The following is a 17,758-nucleotide window of genomic DNA, read 5'->3' as shown; positions in this document are numbered from 1 at the left end:
CATGTAAGTTTCCAGTGTTTGCTGGTTAAGTGAATGAACTAACTTGGCACTTGGTATTTTGCAATTTATAATGTGCTCTTAAAAATAACTTCATTGTAATCCAAATAACAGAATGTAAAGGATAGATTCTGCTACTCTACTCCATAATAAGTAGATCCTGTTATATTCTACTTTACAATAACCACAAACAGACATGCAGTGAGGCTGGAGCATCCCAATGTCAAGTATGTTGCCAACAGCACACTACTAGCTTTGGGAGGATCTTTGGTGCCTTCTATGGCTAATGAAGCTCAGACATAGGACAGAAGGAACATGGTCTGAGGTGTACCGTGTTCTACGTGATAGGACCCTTGGAGTGCTGCCTCAACCCTGTCTGTGTACAGCCATCATGGTCTGCTTGGACAACATCAGGAGCCTGTTGGCTAGAAGCAATGCACTTACAATCTTAGGCCCTGGGTACAGTCACAGGTCATATGCTACCAGACGTGGCCAGTCCCATACTGACCCATTTGCCCACCTTGCTATCTCCCCATGTGGTAGGTGGTACTGATGTGCACAACTGCCCTTCATCCTCACAACTCCATCTTCTGAGGCCAACAAAAAGGAAATACTGCATCCATAGGACATGGTTGTTTCTTAGTAGGGAACTTACTGTACTTTATATGTTAGAGGCTCAAGACAGTGATGAATGACATTCCCTGTCTTCCCAGTCTTTTCAAACTGAGAACAAGGCCAGGAAATAAATAGAAGGATTCAGCTACTGCAGGCACCCAGCCTCTCTTTCTTCATCTTCCTCTAGCCTCTGGGAACCCATGTCAGATGCAGGCTGAGAAGTGGAAGATGGAAATCTTTCAAAAATCCATTCACATGCCTAGTTCAATGATAATTCCCAGCATGAACTGAGGAGTGGAATAAGATCTGACCACAATGCAGGATCCATAGGGAGCTCATAACAGCATTCTGCAAATAGTTCTGAGAGCATGCTGTGTGGGGTGGCTGCTGTCCCAGTGGAATGCCATCCATCACTATACCCACTGGGCAGCATGTAACCCAATGCCTCAGGAATGAGGTCAGTCCCCCATGAGGAGCCCATCTACCCTGGACCTCTGAGCACATGTCTTGGTGCTGTTTGTGTGCTGCCTTTGAGGCAGCATTCCTCAAAACTGGGCTAGTTTTAGGTCAGAAGTTGGCAAGGTAGGACCAACATGAGGCACTGCCCTAACAAGGCCTGAATGGGATGACCACATATCTGTTCCCAGGCATAGAGCACCCAATTCAATCCTATATCTGGGAGCCATGTCCTATTGCAGCCTTGCTTTGGGGTGAGGGTGGGGGGGGAGCAATGTCAGGGTGTTAACAGTGACCATCCATGTTTGCTGGGATCTCAAAGGCAAGGGCATGTACTAGCGAGTGGGCTAGGACCACGCTATAGGACTCTAGACAAACTAGGTGGGTGTCAGGAGCTGCTGATGCATTTGGGGTACAGCAAGTTTTGCTGTAGTAGCAGCATGAGGGGACCAATGCAAAACCTGGGCTCAGCTGGCTAAGCTGTGTGTGCATCCTGAGCTGCAGGATCAGAGAGATGGGACAGCTTTATTCCAAGTTATCAGTGAAATTGCACCAACCCAAAGGGGGCAGAGATGCCCCTTCCTAGTCTTCACAAAGCTTCCTTGTAGACCAAAGTGGTCCTGAGAGGACCATTTTGAGTTTTGGTCACTACAAAGTTGGTAGAGAACAGAGGCATGAGAAGTAAATTACCAAAAACTAAATCTATAAATATCAATCTTGTTTACAATGGCTTTGAGTGGGAAAAGGTGACAGATTAAGTGCTTCCTAGGTCACATTTTAGAGGCCCCCTTTGACACAATTTCTGGCTTTCTTACCAGAGCTCACCAATCACCTGTCCACCTTTGGCCATCTTCCCCACCCCACTGCTCAGACCGGGAGACAAGGCAAATCCAGACAGAGTAGGGGTGGGAGAGGGTTGGGCAGGCATCTGGGTTCCTAAAGACAGCATGCGGTTCTCTAACCCACCATGTTTACCAAGTGGATGAGTCACTATTCAAATCAGCATTCCCTTCCATGTGGGTACAAATGGGTGTTCCACCTTGAACCAAGCCACCGAATACAGTCAGTCCCACGTGGCCAAGGAAGGCCCCCTACCCCCTACCCCACCTAAAATTAGTAGACACCATGGGTGTCACAGCCAGCAGACCAATGAACAAATAAATACAGACACACAGCAAAACAGACTCTGTAAAAACACAGCACAATAAGCTCCCCAGCCTCTGTGCAGTTCCACAATGCCAGAGTATATCCTGCATTTGCCAACTATGGGCATAGGAAAGAGACCCTTTCCTAGTCAGCTCTTTATTGGTCACTTTGAGGGCCACAGTCCTTGTTAGAATTCAGACCTTCTCCAGTTTAAAGGGCAGCACATATTCTGCAAAAAGCCAGATAAATATTTTCAGCTTGTAGGTCATATTCTCTGTCACAATTCAAATCTGCTCCATACTGATCATGGCCGTAAATGGATGGGGGTAGCTTGTTCCAATGAACATTTTATTCCTAAGCACGGGTGCTGGGAGTGTAGACTTTCAGACTGCCCACCAAGCCTTTCTCTAGTCTGTACCTTCTCTGTGTAGAGGAAGACAGGTGAAGCAACACTTTCAGGGAATTATGTGGCTGTCCAAGACTGAATTTGCAAGGCTTTGTGTGGGGAACAGAGCAGGCCCACGAGCTGCCCAAGTTGAAAGGAAAATGGCCACTTGGAAAACTGGAGATTTTAAGTGAGACTTTCACCCTAGCAGAAGGGACCAAGCACAGAGTGGAAAATCACAGGTTAGACATCTCTGTGTGGCTATAGTCTGTCTGAGCTGGGATAGCAGCTTGGCTTGCACTGATGAGAGCAGGGGCTATGGCTTTCCTAGTGTACGCTGCTCGTGGTTGTTTCTCGGTGAGACTCAGACACAGTCTTAAAGTGTCACAGGGGTAGGGCTATGAAAAGAGGCCAAAAGGAACTGGGAAGCCACTGGCACCTGTCTGTGAACAATATGAGAAGAAAGCAGCAAATTCATTTTTTCCAGTCAGCAGTTAGTCCAGTATCCAACAGCTCAGAAACGGTCAGAGAGGACAAGCCCTCTTGTCCAGGCTGAGAACAGGTTGTTTTGGCTGTCAAGCATTTTCAAAACAAGTTTTCTTGGTCTCATGACAGGCTGAGGCAAGAACCAGAAAATGAAAAGAGTGGAAGATCCCATGATCATGCTCTGGGCTTCTACGTGGGCTGGCTCTGCCTGCACGGTCAAGTTTGCTTTCACAACATTCAGATAAAACTGGTCTTAGGGTTAATACCACCTTGCCAGTGACACCATTTAATGGAGCGATTCCTCCAAGAACTCTCTGGCAGCTGGATAATCACTCTAGTCTGGGAGGAATAAGAGGTCAAAGTCACTCTTAAACCCAAGGGTACGACTCTGCTCAAACACACGCCCTGCTTTGTTTTAACTCTCACCTCATGTTACATGGACGGTCTTCCCTGAAACTGAAGTTAAACACTGTCTTCTCTACGGTGGAGTTTTCCACCCCAACCACAGAACACTTGGTCACGGTGGGGCAGAGGATGCAGCAAGGAAGCATGAACAGGGCAGGCTAGGATCAGCTGTGGTCTTAGGAAATGCCACCAGTTCCCACCAGTGTGGTCTGTCAGGGCTTAAGAACTCACATACAGCTGACTGGTGTCTCAAAGGACTGTGCTTGAGCACCAGACACAGCCTGGGGACAGCTTATCACAAAATCCACAGAAACTACTCAGAAACAAGGGTGCTGGGAATTCTCTGCTCCCCTGAATAATCACTGAAAGCCTCAAACAGAGGACAGAAGGGGCAGAGCACCTTCCTTCTAAATCATCCTCAGTTGTCTCAGAGTCCTAGGGCAGGTCTCAGTAAGTCCATTAGCATCACGCTTTGGGGGTGGGGCCTGTCTCGAGTCCAGGAAGAGGGTGCTAATTCCATGTTGAGGCTGCCTCTTATTCTGTGAGATGTTACTAGACCACAGAGGCTGTGCATTCTACCAACGGTCCGCAGAATGTTCTGAAGAGAAAAATCCTTCACCAGACTTTCCCACTAGAGGCATGAAGGTCTGAAGTGTGTGTTTAGGTCCACAGAGGCCAGCACACGACACTCCTCCTATCTCACACCCATCCTTACTCACACACAGTGGGGCCATCAGCACTGCCTGTACCTGTCATGGTCCTCTGGGTGGAGCTTTTATTACCTGAGAGACAATCCTGCATTTAGATGCAGATTGCTCTGGCTTGCTCATACTGCCAGGACTGTGCACCCCCACAGGGAGCTCCAGGACATTCAAACTTAAAAAAAAAAAAAATGTTTGTCCCTCTAGTGTAGTTATGTTCTGCAAGGGAGGTACTTCATGATAAGTTTGTTTCTGTGGGAATGGCTATATGTGAATTCGTGCATGTGTATGTGTGTGTGTGTGTGTGTGTGTGCGCGCGCGTGCGCACACGAGCATGTGGAAACTAGAGGACAACCTTGGGTGTTATTCCTCAGATGTTGTCCACTTTTTTTTTTTTTTTTTTTTTTTTTTGGAGACTGGGTCTCTCACTGGCCTGGAACTTACAAAGGAGGCAAGGCTGACCAGCCAGCAAGTCTCAGGATCTACCTGCCTCAGCTTCTCCATCAGTACACACATGTGCACTGTACCTGGCTTTTCAGGTTCTGGGGATCAAACTCAAGCAACTTGCCAAGCTGGCACTTTGCCAACTGGTCATCTCCCCAGTTCTCTGCCTGGCATTTTTAACACTAGAGAACCAGAGTAGGTTTGGAAAGCTCTAGGCTGGCAACAAAAGGGACAAAGGGTCCAAGACAAGGGTTCCTTTATCAGGTTCTTGAGCTAGAGCTTGACATGAGACATGATGCTTGGACTACCTTTATCACTATTCCCAAGGCTATGAAGGATTTGTAATATTTACTTATCTACATTTAGGTAGGCCTATGGACCAGTAAATCTTATTGCAAACAGAAAAAAGGATCAAATGCCTCAGTGTGGCAGTTGATAACAGCAGCTACCATTAGCTAACACTACTCCAGGCACTAAAATCACTTCCCCATCAACATGTACTTCCAACTCATATGTTGAATACTGAGCAGGTAATTCCCTGGAAGGCCTTAGTGTAGGAGAGGAATCTCCATTAGTGACTGGCTATAATAGCTGGGGTTCTTTGAAATATGGGTATATGGGCACTGAGTTGTACCCATAGAGCAGTAACACTGCATGTGATGTTGTGTGTGTGTGTGTGTGTGTGTGTGTGTGTGTGTGTGTGTGTGTGTGTGCTGGAGTCCCCAGGGCTCTGCATGTGTTCTGTATGTAGTGACTTCCTATATATTTGCTGAATTGATTTGGCAACCCTTAACTGCTATGCCCTGTTTCTCCCTGTTGGGCATCCTAACACTGACCTTCCATGGGACACAAAGCAATGAATTACCTTTCTTCCCCCCATAGAAGTAACTTTGGACCTAGGTGACCTATGCACCTCTTGACCTGACTTCTGCTTTCCTGCCTTCCATTTTCCACTGGGCATGAGTAAGTGTCTGCCTGGAAGATAGGAGTCACTGGAATTTCGGGTCCACTTCTCACTGTGTACCAACCCGCTGCTCTTTTGGAGGTCACTGTGAAGGGTCACGTTGCTTTTTGGCCTATTCCGTTGTAGTGTCCCTTACTCTTTTCTCTCATTTATAAACATCAATAAAAAGTTTAGCTCTACATCAGATATTTTACCTTTTCTTAAAAGTCCTTTAGATTCTCAGAAAGTTATTTCTGCTCAAGAATATCCTGGGCTCACCCTGTGAACATACATAAAGGCCTCCGGCCTCCTATGTGAGCTGTGCAGCCGAGGACTATGCAGCCACTCCACAGCTGAGCAGGTGGGAACACATATGCAAACTGTCCCACTCCAGACCCTGATTCCAATATGTTTTTCCCTCAGGGAGGGGACCTGCATTAGGAGGGAAAAGGCAGGAGGTCACACAGCTTAGGCATCATCTTGGACCAGTCTTTGAGGACACAGGATTCTAACCTTTGTACTCTGCATCTTAACCAAATTCTTCCAAGAACTGAAATTGATGCTAAAGTTTTACATATTTCTAGTTGGCTGTGCTAGCTGGCTTTTAATTTTTTTTTTCCCTGTTTCCCTTCTCTGAACCTGGCCTCACTGTCAAGTTTACTTCCTCACATGGTCACCCAGCCTTGCCCTGATGTTGGCTATGGATTTTTGTGGGATACGGAGGAAAGACTAGAGACCTACCTACTTGTCACCAGTTTGACTTCAGCAGGCATGAATCTAGTTCATTTTCAACATGGTCCTTGTGCTGAATGATGGGATGACAGACAAGAGGGATTCTTGTTCCCACAGAAGTAAGGCCTCTGCTTGTCACCATGATCTGCACAGTAGGAATGGTCCTAATTATTCTGTGATCATCCTTTCATGCTTCCTTCTTCTCCTCCCTCCCCCCCCCCTTTTTTTAATTTCTAGAATCCCTGCTCTAATGAGAAGCGATAGAAACAAGAGCCTTGGCTTTCTTGCCTCGGCTGGACTCCTGATCACACACGGCAGCCTGGAGCAGCCCTGGTGGCAGCTGTCAGAAACCAAGGCGCACATCTGAACAGTCAAGCCTATTTCCCAGGAAGCTGTTTTAACTTGACATCTGAAAATGTACTGCATCTAGAATTATTTTACAGGGCGTGTGTTCAGGGCATATGTGTGCACATTCCACAGCTGAAGTGTTCTATAAATATCAGATGCAGGCTGTACAAACGGCGTCACGTACACAGTGTCCTTAATTCTGTTTAGTGAGATTTCAATTTGTGTCTGACCTCTGGTAACAGGGATGGATGTTTTTCAATATGGATAAAAAAAAAACCACAGACAAAAAAAAAAAAAAAAAAAAAAAAAAAAAAAAAAAAAACTATGACAAGCTATCTTAAAGATACTTTTCACTTCAAATTCCCACCAATCTATCAGAGTTCAGTGGTAACAGGTAGGTACTCGCCTACCTGTGCTTTCAGAAGAGGGTACCAAGGCCCAGAAAAAAGTGACACGCCCTTCCCAAGATCACACAGGAAATTAAGAATGGAGCCTGGATGACAGCCAGGTCTCCTAGCTTACAGCCATTATTCTTTGAATTTTCTTTGTTTTCCTATGTATGTCTTCTTCCAGTGGTTCAAAGAGAACTCTGATGTTCTTAATAAATGTACATTCCTCTTCAGCGTGTTATTAAAAGCCTCAAACCAGAACCTCTCAACCTTTTCCTTTCTGTACATTTTTTCCAAGTAAGAAAATATTTGACTATAACTCACAAATAATCAGGCAGCCTTGCCTAGTAATAGGAAACACTTTCCTCAGGGCAGGGGCGGTATGATTAGAACTCATGCCTGAGCACTCAATAGTCCTCACAATGGAGTAACATATGCCTGTCTCTGGCAAAGATGTGGCAATCTCTTAGACCCTCCATCCTCCAGCTTTGCCCTGATAAGCCCAGCTTAGGCTAGTTTCTTTTGCCTGTGCAATTGAGGTCAAAACGTAAGCCCAAACCCTGTTTTCCACTGAGAAAGAGTGGATAGAGAGCTCAAAACCAGCCCTCTGTGGGGCAGAAAGAAGGACCAAGAAAAGATGGGCCAAGGGGTCCTGCTGAGGGGGTTTGCTCTGCTTGGTGTTCCCATGGAGAGAGGAGGCAGGGCAGGGCAGCAAATGCTGGTGCCCGGTACAGTCAGGGCTGTGCAGGCTCTCAGAATGCTGAGAGGCTCCTTCTGGGATGAAGCTGTATAAGCAGTAACTGATGGCCAGGCTTTTTAATGGAGCTTATCATATCACAGCAACAGATGTCAGGCTCTAATAAATAACACGCTCTCGCTGACCTACGCAATGTGGAGAGGATGCCTGTTGTCAGGCAGAGCTGGGCCCCTCCCATCCCTGTTGCTCCCTCTTCTGTGAGGAAAAACTATGTCCCTTGAAGATACTCTTCAAGCTGGCTCTGTGAGAGTCAGCCATCCCATATTGTTTACTTCACTTCTCTCTCTGTAGCTTCTACATTTCTAAGCCCTGTGAGGGAAAGCTCGGAGGGACACAGGAACTTAGTCACAGAGAAACCCAGGCAGGCAGGGATAGTGAGCCTTCGGCAGGCAGGTCAGTTCACTAGTCCTGGGTCCTGAACTGTCCTCTCAGGGTGCTTAGATAGCCCAAAGCTTGGAAAATTCCCTTTGCTTTCTCAAGGGAAGTTAAGTTGAAATAGGGTTGGGAGTTTTTAAAGGGAACTAGTCCTAGGAAACAGGGCAAAGCAAGAGACGAAGAAAAAAGTCCATGAACCACGGCAGTGGTTGAGTTGCATGTTTGTTCCAAGGTCTGGCCCCCATGGGCCCCTGGGATAGAGCTTTCTTGGCGTCTACCCTGGACTGTTCTGTCTTCAGCCAATGAATGATTCCTCTTACCCTTCTTTGCCCTTTGTCCCATATGTCCACACTTGGGATGTGACTGAGCAAAGCCTGTCATATCTCTTACCTCCCTGATTAACGCTGCATCCTTAGATGTCAGGTGGGAGTTCTAGAAACACACACATGAAGGGAAGGGATAGGATGAAGTAAGTCATGGGTCTGGAGACAGTTATCTGATCCTCACCAGGGTTTCCCTAGAACAGAGCCAAGTGTGGATGAAGAGGATGAGAACCACAGAGCTAGTAGATCCCCAAGCTGCCAGCTCAATAGGCATGGGGACTGGTGGGAACAGGGTGGACTACAGGTCAAGCTCACTTGAAGCAGTAGGTGGCTCAGAAGGTAACAACAGAGAACCCAGAGGAGTGGTCCACTCCTGGGGAGATGAACACACAAAGGAGCTCACACTGGGACTGCTTGGATGTCATGCCCTGTTCTCCAAGGAGTCTTAGGCAATTGCAATGACTACTTTCACATCCTAGTTCAGAGTCCCAGGGGCTCCAGAACTACAGGGGCCATGGAGAGGGCTGGAGATGGGGCTGCAAATTCTGATGCTACATCTATCTCCATCTCTTGAATCAAGAGGAGGCGATCTATATTTAGACATTTTATTTAAAGGACTAATGTTCATGAGACTGGATTAGGACATTTGCTAATAAGAACTTTAAAGAAAAAAAAATCAAACAACCCATATTATATTTGAGAATATTAACGTAGTGACAATGAAAAGTCATTGAAATAATCTATAATATACAATTAAAAAGCGGCTTGTTAGAGATAAATTATTCTGCACAGACAAATGATAAGAGTGTACAGTGAAAAGGCAATATGGGAAGCCATGGACTGCTTTAAGATGGTAAAAAAAAAAAACATATATTTTTCTGACCTTGAGGCAAGAGGGGATATAGAAAATGGTCTGGGAAGCACATGATGAATTACTACTGTGTGTTGTCTAAGGAACATTTTTGAACTATCTTTAGTAATTTCTCTTGTTATTTATTTTATGTGGGACAAACCATTGAAGTATGTGCTTTTGGTGTTAAGTTCTAGTCTAAGATCACTTGGGTTTCTGCTAGGACCAACCTGATGCTGTACACAATGGGATTCATGAACAATCATGCCATCTATATGTAGACCTCATTGACCAAACAGTACTATAAAAATGGTTGCCCATTCCAATCTTCTAGACAGATATAAATTACCTACATGAAACTAAGTATCTTATTTTGCTTTTTGTTTTTGTCCTTTAAAATGGTTATTTTTATACAGATTAAGCAATTGAAGGATGAGATGTAAATCCTTAGGAGCCCAGAGCCTAAGGTTTTAGAGTCTCCTATCAGGCCACAGGGGTTTGGAGCTTTTTACTGTAGTGCGCTTTCATGTTGATGACATTACCTTTTATTTGAAAATCTCCTTTGCTCTTTAGCACACTGACAGTTAATATCCATTGCATGCTTGCCACATGCCTGGCCCTGTCAGACATCCAATACATTACCTTAAACAGTAGGTAGAATTCTACGATTCTATGCTCCCTGTAACATCTGAGACATTTAAAACAATGGGTTCCATTCCAGCAATTAGGTTTTCTTATACAGTACAGATGACTTTTTGAAAGGGAGATTAACTGATTCAGTGGAATAGACTCTTTAAATCTGGCTATGGAGGTCGGGGACACAAGTTAGAAACTGGAAATACCTGGAGATTTGATATACCATGGCAGGCTTAAAAATGGAGGGGTTATAAGACAGGGAATGAAGTCAGCTTCTAGCTACTGAGAGTGATCTCCAGATGACATCTAATAAGGACATAGGCACCTGAGTCCAACTACCCAAGGGAACAGAACTCTGCCAACATCCTAAATCAACTTAAAAAAGTCTTACCCTAAATCTTAATTGCAGCTGTCTAGACCCATACATAGTATGTGGACCTCCTAGCCCACCAAAATTGCAGAGTAGAAACCTATAGTGCTTTATAATGGGAAGTTTGTGGTATTCCATTAGACAGCAACAGAGGACCATAAACCCTATGCGATATGCAGTGACCCTCTAAGCAAGTCTTTACCAGTTTATAGACAAGGAGACAAAGACTAGGAGAATTATGCATATCCCCAAAGTTGCACAGCCAACACGAATGGCAGAGACAGGTTTAAACCAGCTGCTAGGACTTCAGGGTCAGAGTCCTTAAACTGCCACACACACTTCCTGTCTGCAGCATGCTGCTGAGATGCCAGCTCCCCATGGAAGGGGACTTAGGCTAATGGTGGAGAGCAGGGACTGTGTCTGTCCAACTGTCTGGGAATATACAGTGAGGCTGAGCTCAAGGAGCTGAATCTTTGCTGAGTAAGAAGCTAGTTATGTACCCTGAGGAGTTCTTTATCTACACAAAGGGACAGAAGAATTTCTGCAGGGTTGCTGCAGTGGTGATCCTCTAAGAGAAAGGACATACTGTTACCAGTTAAGTCTACAGGGAAATCAGAGGCACCTGAGTGTCATGCAGGAGGGATTTTTCTTTTGTTAATGACTGTAAGTCCCAACATTCTTAGCCTATACATTGGCTATGATCTCTCTGATGGTTTTTTCTGAAAAAAAAAAAAAAAGTTTCTGCTGGGTGTGGAGACTCACCCCTTTAATCTCAGCAATAGGGGGGTAGAGGCAGGCGGATCTCTGAGTTTGAGGCCAGCCTGGTATACACAGGCTTAGCTTAGCTGAGATCCTATTAAAAAAATTTCCCCCCTTTGTCAAGGGAATGATTCCCTATCACCTTTATCTACAAATTCCAGAAGGAAGTGGATTGTAGTTTTCCTTTGGTTAGAGGAAAATTTTAAAGCTAGTTGACTGTTAAAAGTCTATTGTGGAATCCACATGCAAAACCAAAACATATCAATATCATAGCACACAGGCTAACTGAGGGCATAAAGAGACTTGCCTTGTTTTAGATTTAGGCTTTTACATTAGGAATGAAACATTGTATTATTATATTATATTATTGTATTATTAATATTAATTCATGTGTCAAAGCAAGGTAAAGGTTATATTTACTGCACATTTAACCAAAATACATTAAAAGACAGAGTTAAGAAGTCAATAGAAGGTAGAAGGGAGAGAAAGAGAAAAGAAAAAAACTTCAATATACCAAAAGAACACAAGAAGAGAAAAACAAAGGAACTGAGAACAGAGGAAATAAAAAAATTAAAACAAATAGCAAGATGTAGGACTTAAACTTATTGAGTTAATTTGTTATATTAAGTATAAACAAATCAAATAACTCTATTAGAGGACACAGACCATCAGGATAGATTAAAGAAAACCTAAATGTATGGAGATTTTAGATAGAAATGAAGTAAAACAAAAAGGGGATGAAGAAAGACAGCACACAAAAACATGTAGAAAAAAATCTGTTACTACTATCTTAACTTCGAAGAAGACTTGTGGTCAAAAAAACCTTACCGGATGTAGACATTCCATAATGGCAGAAGGACCAATATTAACAAGACATAAGTGAAACAGCCCACCATAGACTACTATTTTCCTTTCCTACCAGCTGTGATTTGCCACTGCTTTCTGGAACAGCAGAGAGCATTGTACTAAATAACAGTAGCCCACAAAAATAGCACAATTTCAAAATCAAATATGGATTCTATTGAATGCATGTTGCTTTCAGACCATTACACAGCTCAAGAATTATAAACTGAGCCATTGTAAGATGGAGACAGTCTTTACCGAAAAATCTGTCCATAGCATTGTAAATTATACTACAATAAAAAGATAATTACAGCAAGCTTTTGCTTTTAAAGATCTGACCATTTGGTTAAGGAAACAGACATATATAAAGATGTGAAAACTAAAAACAGCACAAAAGAGATTCTAGAGAAGCATGTGATCAGAGTACAGGACTGGGAAAAGATGGCGGAGGGCTCCCTGGGAGTTTAGAGAAACCCATATGGAAGGCGGCTGGAGGATGAGGAGATCAGAGCTGTGAGCACAAGGCACTGAGGGATGGAGCAGAAGGGAAACTTCCCATGTTCAATATGTCACCTCACTGGCTGCCCCTTCCTGGCAAGTCCATTTAGCAGCAGGGAGTACAACCCTGTCTTAGAAGATGAAGTTCAGAGAGATTATGCAGTCTGCCCAAGGCTACAGAACTTATAGGATTAAACTCTGTGGTCCGAACTGGGGCATGATTAACCCCAGAGCCCGTGCCTGCTCACTCTGGGCTATTGTACTTGTTAAGGGCAGATCTGGCTGCATTGACATCAGCAAGAAGTGCTGTGGTAGGAAAAGCCCTGGCTTTTCAGGGCCAGAAGTATCCATCCTTTCTTAGTGCACATAGTTAGAACCCTGCTCCTAACAGCAGTATAAACAGCTGATTTCACTCAAAGGGCTCTGGGACTGTTCTAAACCCTGAGAGTGTTTATGTCATGGGCAGAGCTCCCCAAGTGAATTATAGCCTTTTACTAACTGTGTACAGTATCTTCACAGGCTACAGAAACGGGGCATGCAAGGAATGCTCCAGACGACCTTTCTCTTTGTTTGACATTTTCCTCCATGCCTTCCCACCAGTTTTCAGACAGCACCACAGGACAATTCTTGCTTATGTCTACCCATTACCTGGCCTTTGACATAGCCCTGTGCAATTACTCAGTTCAGTTAAGAACAGGGCCTTTAAACAATTTCTTCTAGTTAGCAAGAGCTGCTGGCTGTCTCTCTTACTACATCTAAAATGGATTCATCTTCACTGAAGTAGAAGGCAGATTTCTTTAACACGACTTCAGATGTTTTCTTTAGACTGGTGTTAACATAAAGCAAATGTGTCTTGAAAGTCTGAACCAATCTGTGAAGACAAGTAGGCTTCACTTACACTATTCCTACACTGAAATCACAGGCTCATGGTCTACAGCTCTGTAAAGACTCAGTTCATACATGCTAAAATGCCTGCTTAAGAAGTACACACACGCACACCAAGACAGCTTTGCCATGGAAACCACAAAGACATGTCTGGTTCAGACTCTGCAGCTCATACCACAAATAATGGCCCATTTTCTAAGGGCAGAGCCTATGTATACACAGGGAAAGATCAGACAACTAAACAACTGCAAGACTTCAAACAGAAACCTTGCTTTATATTTGCTTTGTTCCATGCCATTTCAACATATGTCTTAATAGTTGTTACTAGTTACATTTACATATGTTTGTTTATTCCTTAAATAGAACTTTAGACTTCAGTATACTGTATATAAAGGGAAAATATAGGGAGAAAGGCACACACGTTTCAGAATACAACTCTGGGTTGCACATAGGAATTTTGGGTGGTTGGAGTGCTGGAGAAGGGCACTCCATTGCTGAATACGAGCCTACCTACTGTACGTGAAGGTTTTGTACTACAGAGACAGTGAGAGATGATAGGAGGTTCCCCTTGGGAAGGAATGTATCAGGAAATGGGAGGCAAGAAGGAATCTTAATAATCAACAAGTTTCTAGGCCTGGAAGGCCATCTTTAAAACTGTCAGAAATTTTGTATGATTCATCTTGCTGGGCTACAGGAGGCCATGAATAGTTTCCTGTTGGTTTATCATGCCACCCTCAGCATGGCACACAGTGCCTGGATCATGGTAGATGCTTAATACTGGATGAGTAAATGAAGACGCTTATGAGGCAGCTTTTCATTTCTATGGTTCTTTGGCTCTGCACATCCTTCAGTTTGGATTATAGGTGTGTGCACATGGCTGCTCAGAGTGGTAAAGCAGTAACCACATGTCACACTGTGATTTACTTTTGGAAAACTACCATTTCAATCCATGGCTCCTCCAAGCTAGGAGGCAAGAGTCTACAGATTGCTGTTCTAGACAATGAAGTCTTATTGACCAAAAGCAATCAGCATGCTTCTGTATCAACCTGATCCTTATGACTGAAGTGACAGATGTTCACACTCAACTGTGAAGGTCAGCTGACCTCAACCTGCATTGAGGCACACCTTTCATAGCACCTCAATCAAGCCACTACTTCCACAGCAGTGTAGCAGACAGATCTAAGGGGTCTGTGTATCTGAATAACCAAGACACACCCAACATACAGAAGAAACATAACATAATTCAAAAGATACAGCCCCCCCCATGAAAAAGTAGCTACTGAATCCATATACAGACTACTCAATAGGAACTCTGTTTACCAACATTTGAAATCTACCATTTTAAATAAACACAAGGAGCTGCATTTTTATTATTGACCTTACTTATCTACAACTCAACTTGCTATTTAGTATTTTTCTAATTCAAATTTTCTAATTCAAATAGAAAGGTGAAGTTCTTATATATCCCACAATACATTTACCAAAAAAAAAAGAGCCACTCGTGGCCAGTCTTAGAGATCAACAGAAACAGAACAAGGGGGCATCAGACCCAGGCCAATGTCCCTGTGATGAGGTGACTTACGTCTACACTGGAGATAATTCTGACTTCCAATATTCTCTGCAGTTACTACTAACTGCCATTGTGGCATGAAGGTGCCATGGATAAGTGAAGAAGTGGGTTTCTGCATTTTAATGACACTGTAAAAAACAAGCCCAGGGCAGAATTTAGCCTAGTGAGCAGTGGCTAGTTGACCCTTGAACTGCACACATACTGATCTTCTCTGAAGAAGTAACAGTGGATCCACTTACTTCGCTCTCTTGGCCATTTCATTTCCATCCCATCTGGGGCTGTATGGGTAGTTTTTTTGTGCTTGGGAGTAAAGTTGTCCACTGTTGGTAAAATGATAGACGGACTGAAAGGTGAGAGTCGGCTGATCTCGAGGAAAAAACAGGGGCAGGTCAACTGGAAATGGAGAAAAAGGAAAAGAAAGTTAGGGCTAAATATTCAAGAAGTTAAGTCAAATAGTTAAAAGTTAAGATAATTCTTTGGTTCAATCAGAATGTTGGGTACATGAAGGCTGGAAACAAAAACACCGCTTGAGGTTCAGATCAAAGCTGTGGAGTGAGGGTGAGGGGCCAAGGGACCTAGGGTCTCATCCCTGTCTGCAGGAGTGCAAAATCTAGTTAGAAGCAGATCGCACATGAAGTCCAGTGTCATCACCCTGAAGCATGCTGTGAAAGTGCTGAAAGGCCACCAAAGGACACACGTGAGAATCATAACCAGGGTAGCAGCCCACATTGTCTGACGCCCTGGGCCCTGGCCTTGCCCATCAGCTTATGCAGAGCCAGCTGCATAACTGTTAAATTTTGATTATGCCATAAGCTCTTCAAGGATGGGACAGGGCCTTCCTCATCTGTACTTTGATGGGGGGAGGGCAGGAAGGAAGGTGGTTTTTAAGAGAAAACTTGGAAAAAGGACAAAGAGGGTCTTCAGTAATCTACTTTATAGGATGCGCCAACTAGACTACCAGAAAAATAAAATTATCATTCTGCTTCCAATCAAGCAGCGAATCGCCAAACTCAGCACTTTCCATTTTCCCCACATGTTACCACATATATTTATATCTCCTAAATCAAAGGGAGCTCCTTAATGATCCATAATAGGGACACATGTGAACATAGACTATGGCTGCTGGCAAATCTCCCTGCTAATGTATAGTATGTGTTTTACCATTTCATTTAGACAGTAAGTAAGGTTTTAAAAGTAAAATCACTTATTAGTTTTAGTGGGGGCAAGCCATGCCCAGAAACAGACTGTTTGAACGTTCTTTGAGGTAGACAAGGTTTACCCAGAAGAGGCACATTCACATATGTGATCACAGCATGTATAGAATTTTCTAGCTTGGCCAAGTAAGTTTTATATACTTTGTTATTTACAACTCCATGAAGGCAACATTGTTTTTAAAACGTGAACTCAACAAGTGAGTGATTAGGAAGTACATAGAGTTTATCAACCTTCTCATTGACAGGCAGCGGCAGAAGGCAAATCTTCGGCTTCTACTATATAACACTGCTCCCTCCCATCTCACCTCTCCCGTCCTGCACTGAAGAACACTCACATAAGCTGCTTAAACTGTGTTGCAATTACAGTTTAGTAAGCCCAAGCCTCCACTGTAAAGAATGGACAAGGACGAAAATTTTAGCTATATGAAATATTTATATATTAAAGAAACATGTACTGGAATGGTGTGGAATTGATCACTCCCTTGGGGTGGGTAATACTGAACCTGGATGAGTCCTTTCCCTATATGTGACTTCTCAAAGGAAAATTAGGTTCATGGTAAAACTAAAACAAACAAACAAACAAACAAACAAAAATCCAAAACTCCGAACCCAGAAACCCAGCAGCAGCAACAAAAACCCCCAAACAAAAGCCTTGCCATTGGTAGAGCCTCTCAGACTTGTGGGTGCACTAGACTCTGATGGCGCCCTGACTCAGAGGCACAGGGAGTTTCTACTGGTGACTCATGTCACAACCAAAGAAAGGGGGCAAGATTGAGAATGTCCACTTTTTAGTCACATTTCTCTGTGTCACAATGAGACAATCTCCATACATGTCTATTTTTGCCAAAGCAGAGATTTTATAACACATTCAACAATGAAAATATGAAAAGACAAACCCGAGTGACACATAACTCAATTCAGAAAAGCACTTTGGGTTCTTTTGTATTACAAAGCTTGGTCTGTAACATCTTCAGTTACTTTAAACAAATACTGCTTTCTAACCTTTTTATATCCTTTCTGATACTTACTTAATTTCCTCTGATTAATTTTTTAAGAAACAAATGCCTGTTCATGTATACTTTCCTTTGATTTCAATAGCAATTGCTGTATTACATTCGAGTCTTCAAATAGAAAAAAAAAAAATTCAGACTAACCTCCAAAGCAACCATTAACAATAGGAAAATATTTAATATGCTAGCTTGCCTACAAAAAGAATAATTTCAAGTAACAGAATTCATTGCAACCATTTAAAAACAGCCACCACTCAGTTTCAACAGCAGTGTAGACATTACTACAGGCTAGGTGACTTTGAAGCTACTTAATTTTTAATACACTTTTCTAAAAACAAAGTCATTTTTAGTGGGCACATGCATGTGTAAGTTTCTCTCTCTCTCTCTCTCTCTCTCTCTCTCTCTCTCCCTCCCTCCCTCTCTCTCTCTCTCTCTCTCTCTCTCTGTGTGTGTGTGTGTGTGTGTGTGTGTGTGTGTGTGTGTGTGTGTGTCCGTCCATGCTTGTGGAGGTTAAAGGACAACTTCAGGTGTCATCCTTAGGAACAACTTTTATCTGTTTTGAGAAAGGTGTCTCAACAATTAGATTGGACTAGCTGGCCAGTGGGTCGAGGATCCTCATAT

General features: G+C 43.4%; 1 protein-coding gene across 1 annotated transcript in view; it reads right to left on the bottom strand.

Annotated features, from left to right (window-relative positions):
* The window catches only part of Babam2 (BRISC and BRCA1 A complex member 2), a 384,291-nt gene that overhangs the window by 12,178 nt on the left and 354,355 nt on the right, over positions 1–17,758 (bottom strand). The window contains exon 11 of the mRNA XM_051181825.1: positions 15,153–15,306. Coding sequence (XP_051037782.1) covers positions 15,153–15,306 — 154 coding nt within the window. The remainder of the gene's footprint in view (positions 1–15,152; positions 15,307–17,758) is intronic.

Source organism: Phodopus roborovskii, unplaced genomic scaffold (assembly GCF_943737965.1).
Source record: "Phodopus roborovskii unplaced genomic scaffold, PHOROB, whole genome shotgun sequence".
In the NCBI taxonomy this organism is placed as follows: domain Eukaryota; kingdom Metazoa; phylum Chordata; class Mammalia; order Rodentia; family Cricetidae; genus Phodopus; species Phodopus roborovskii.
Note: the sequence above shows the minus strand (reverse complement) of the source record. Positions and strands in the feature narration are given on the sequence as shown.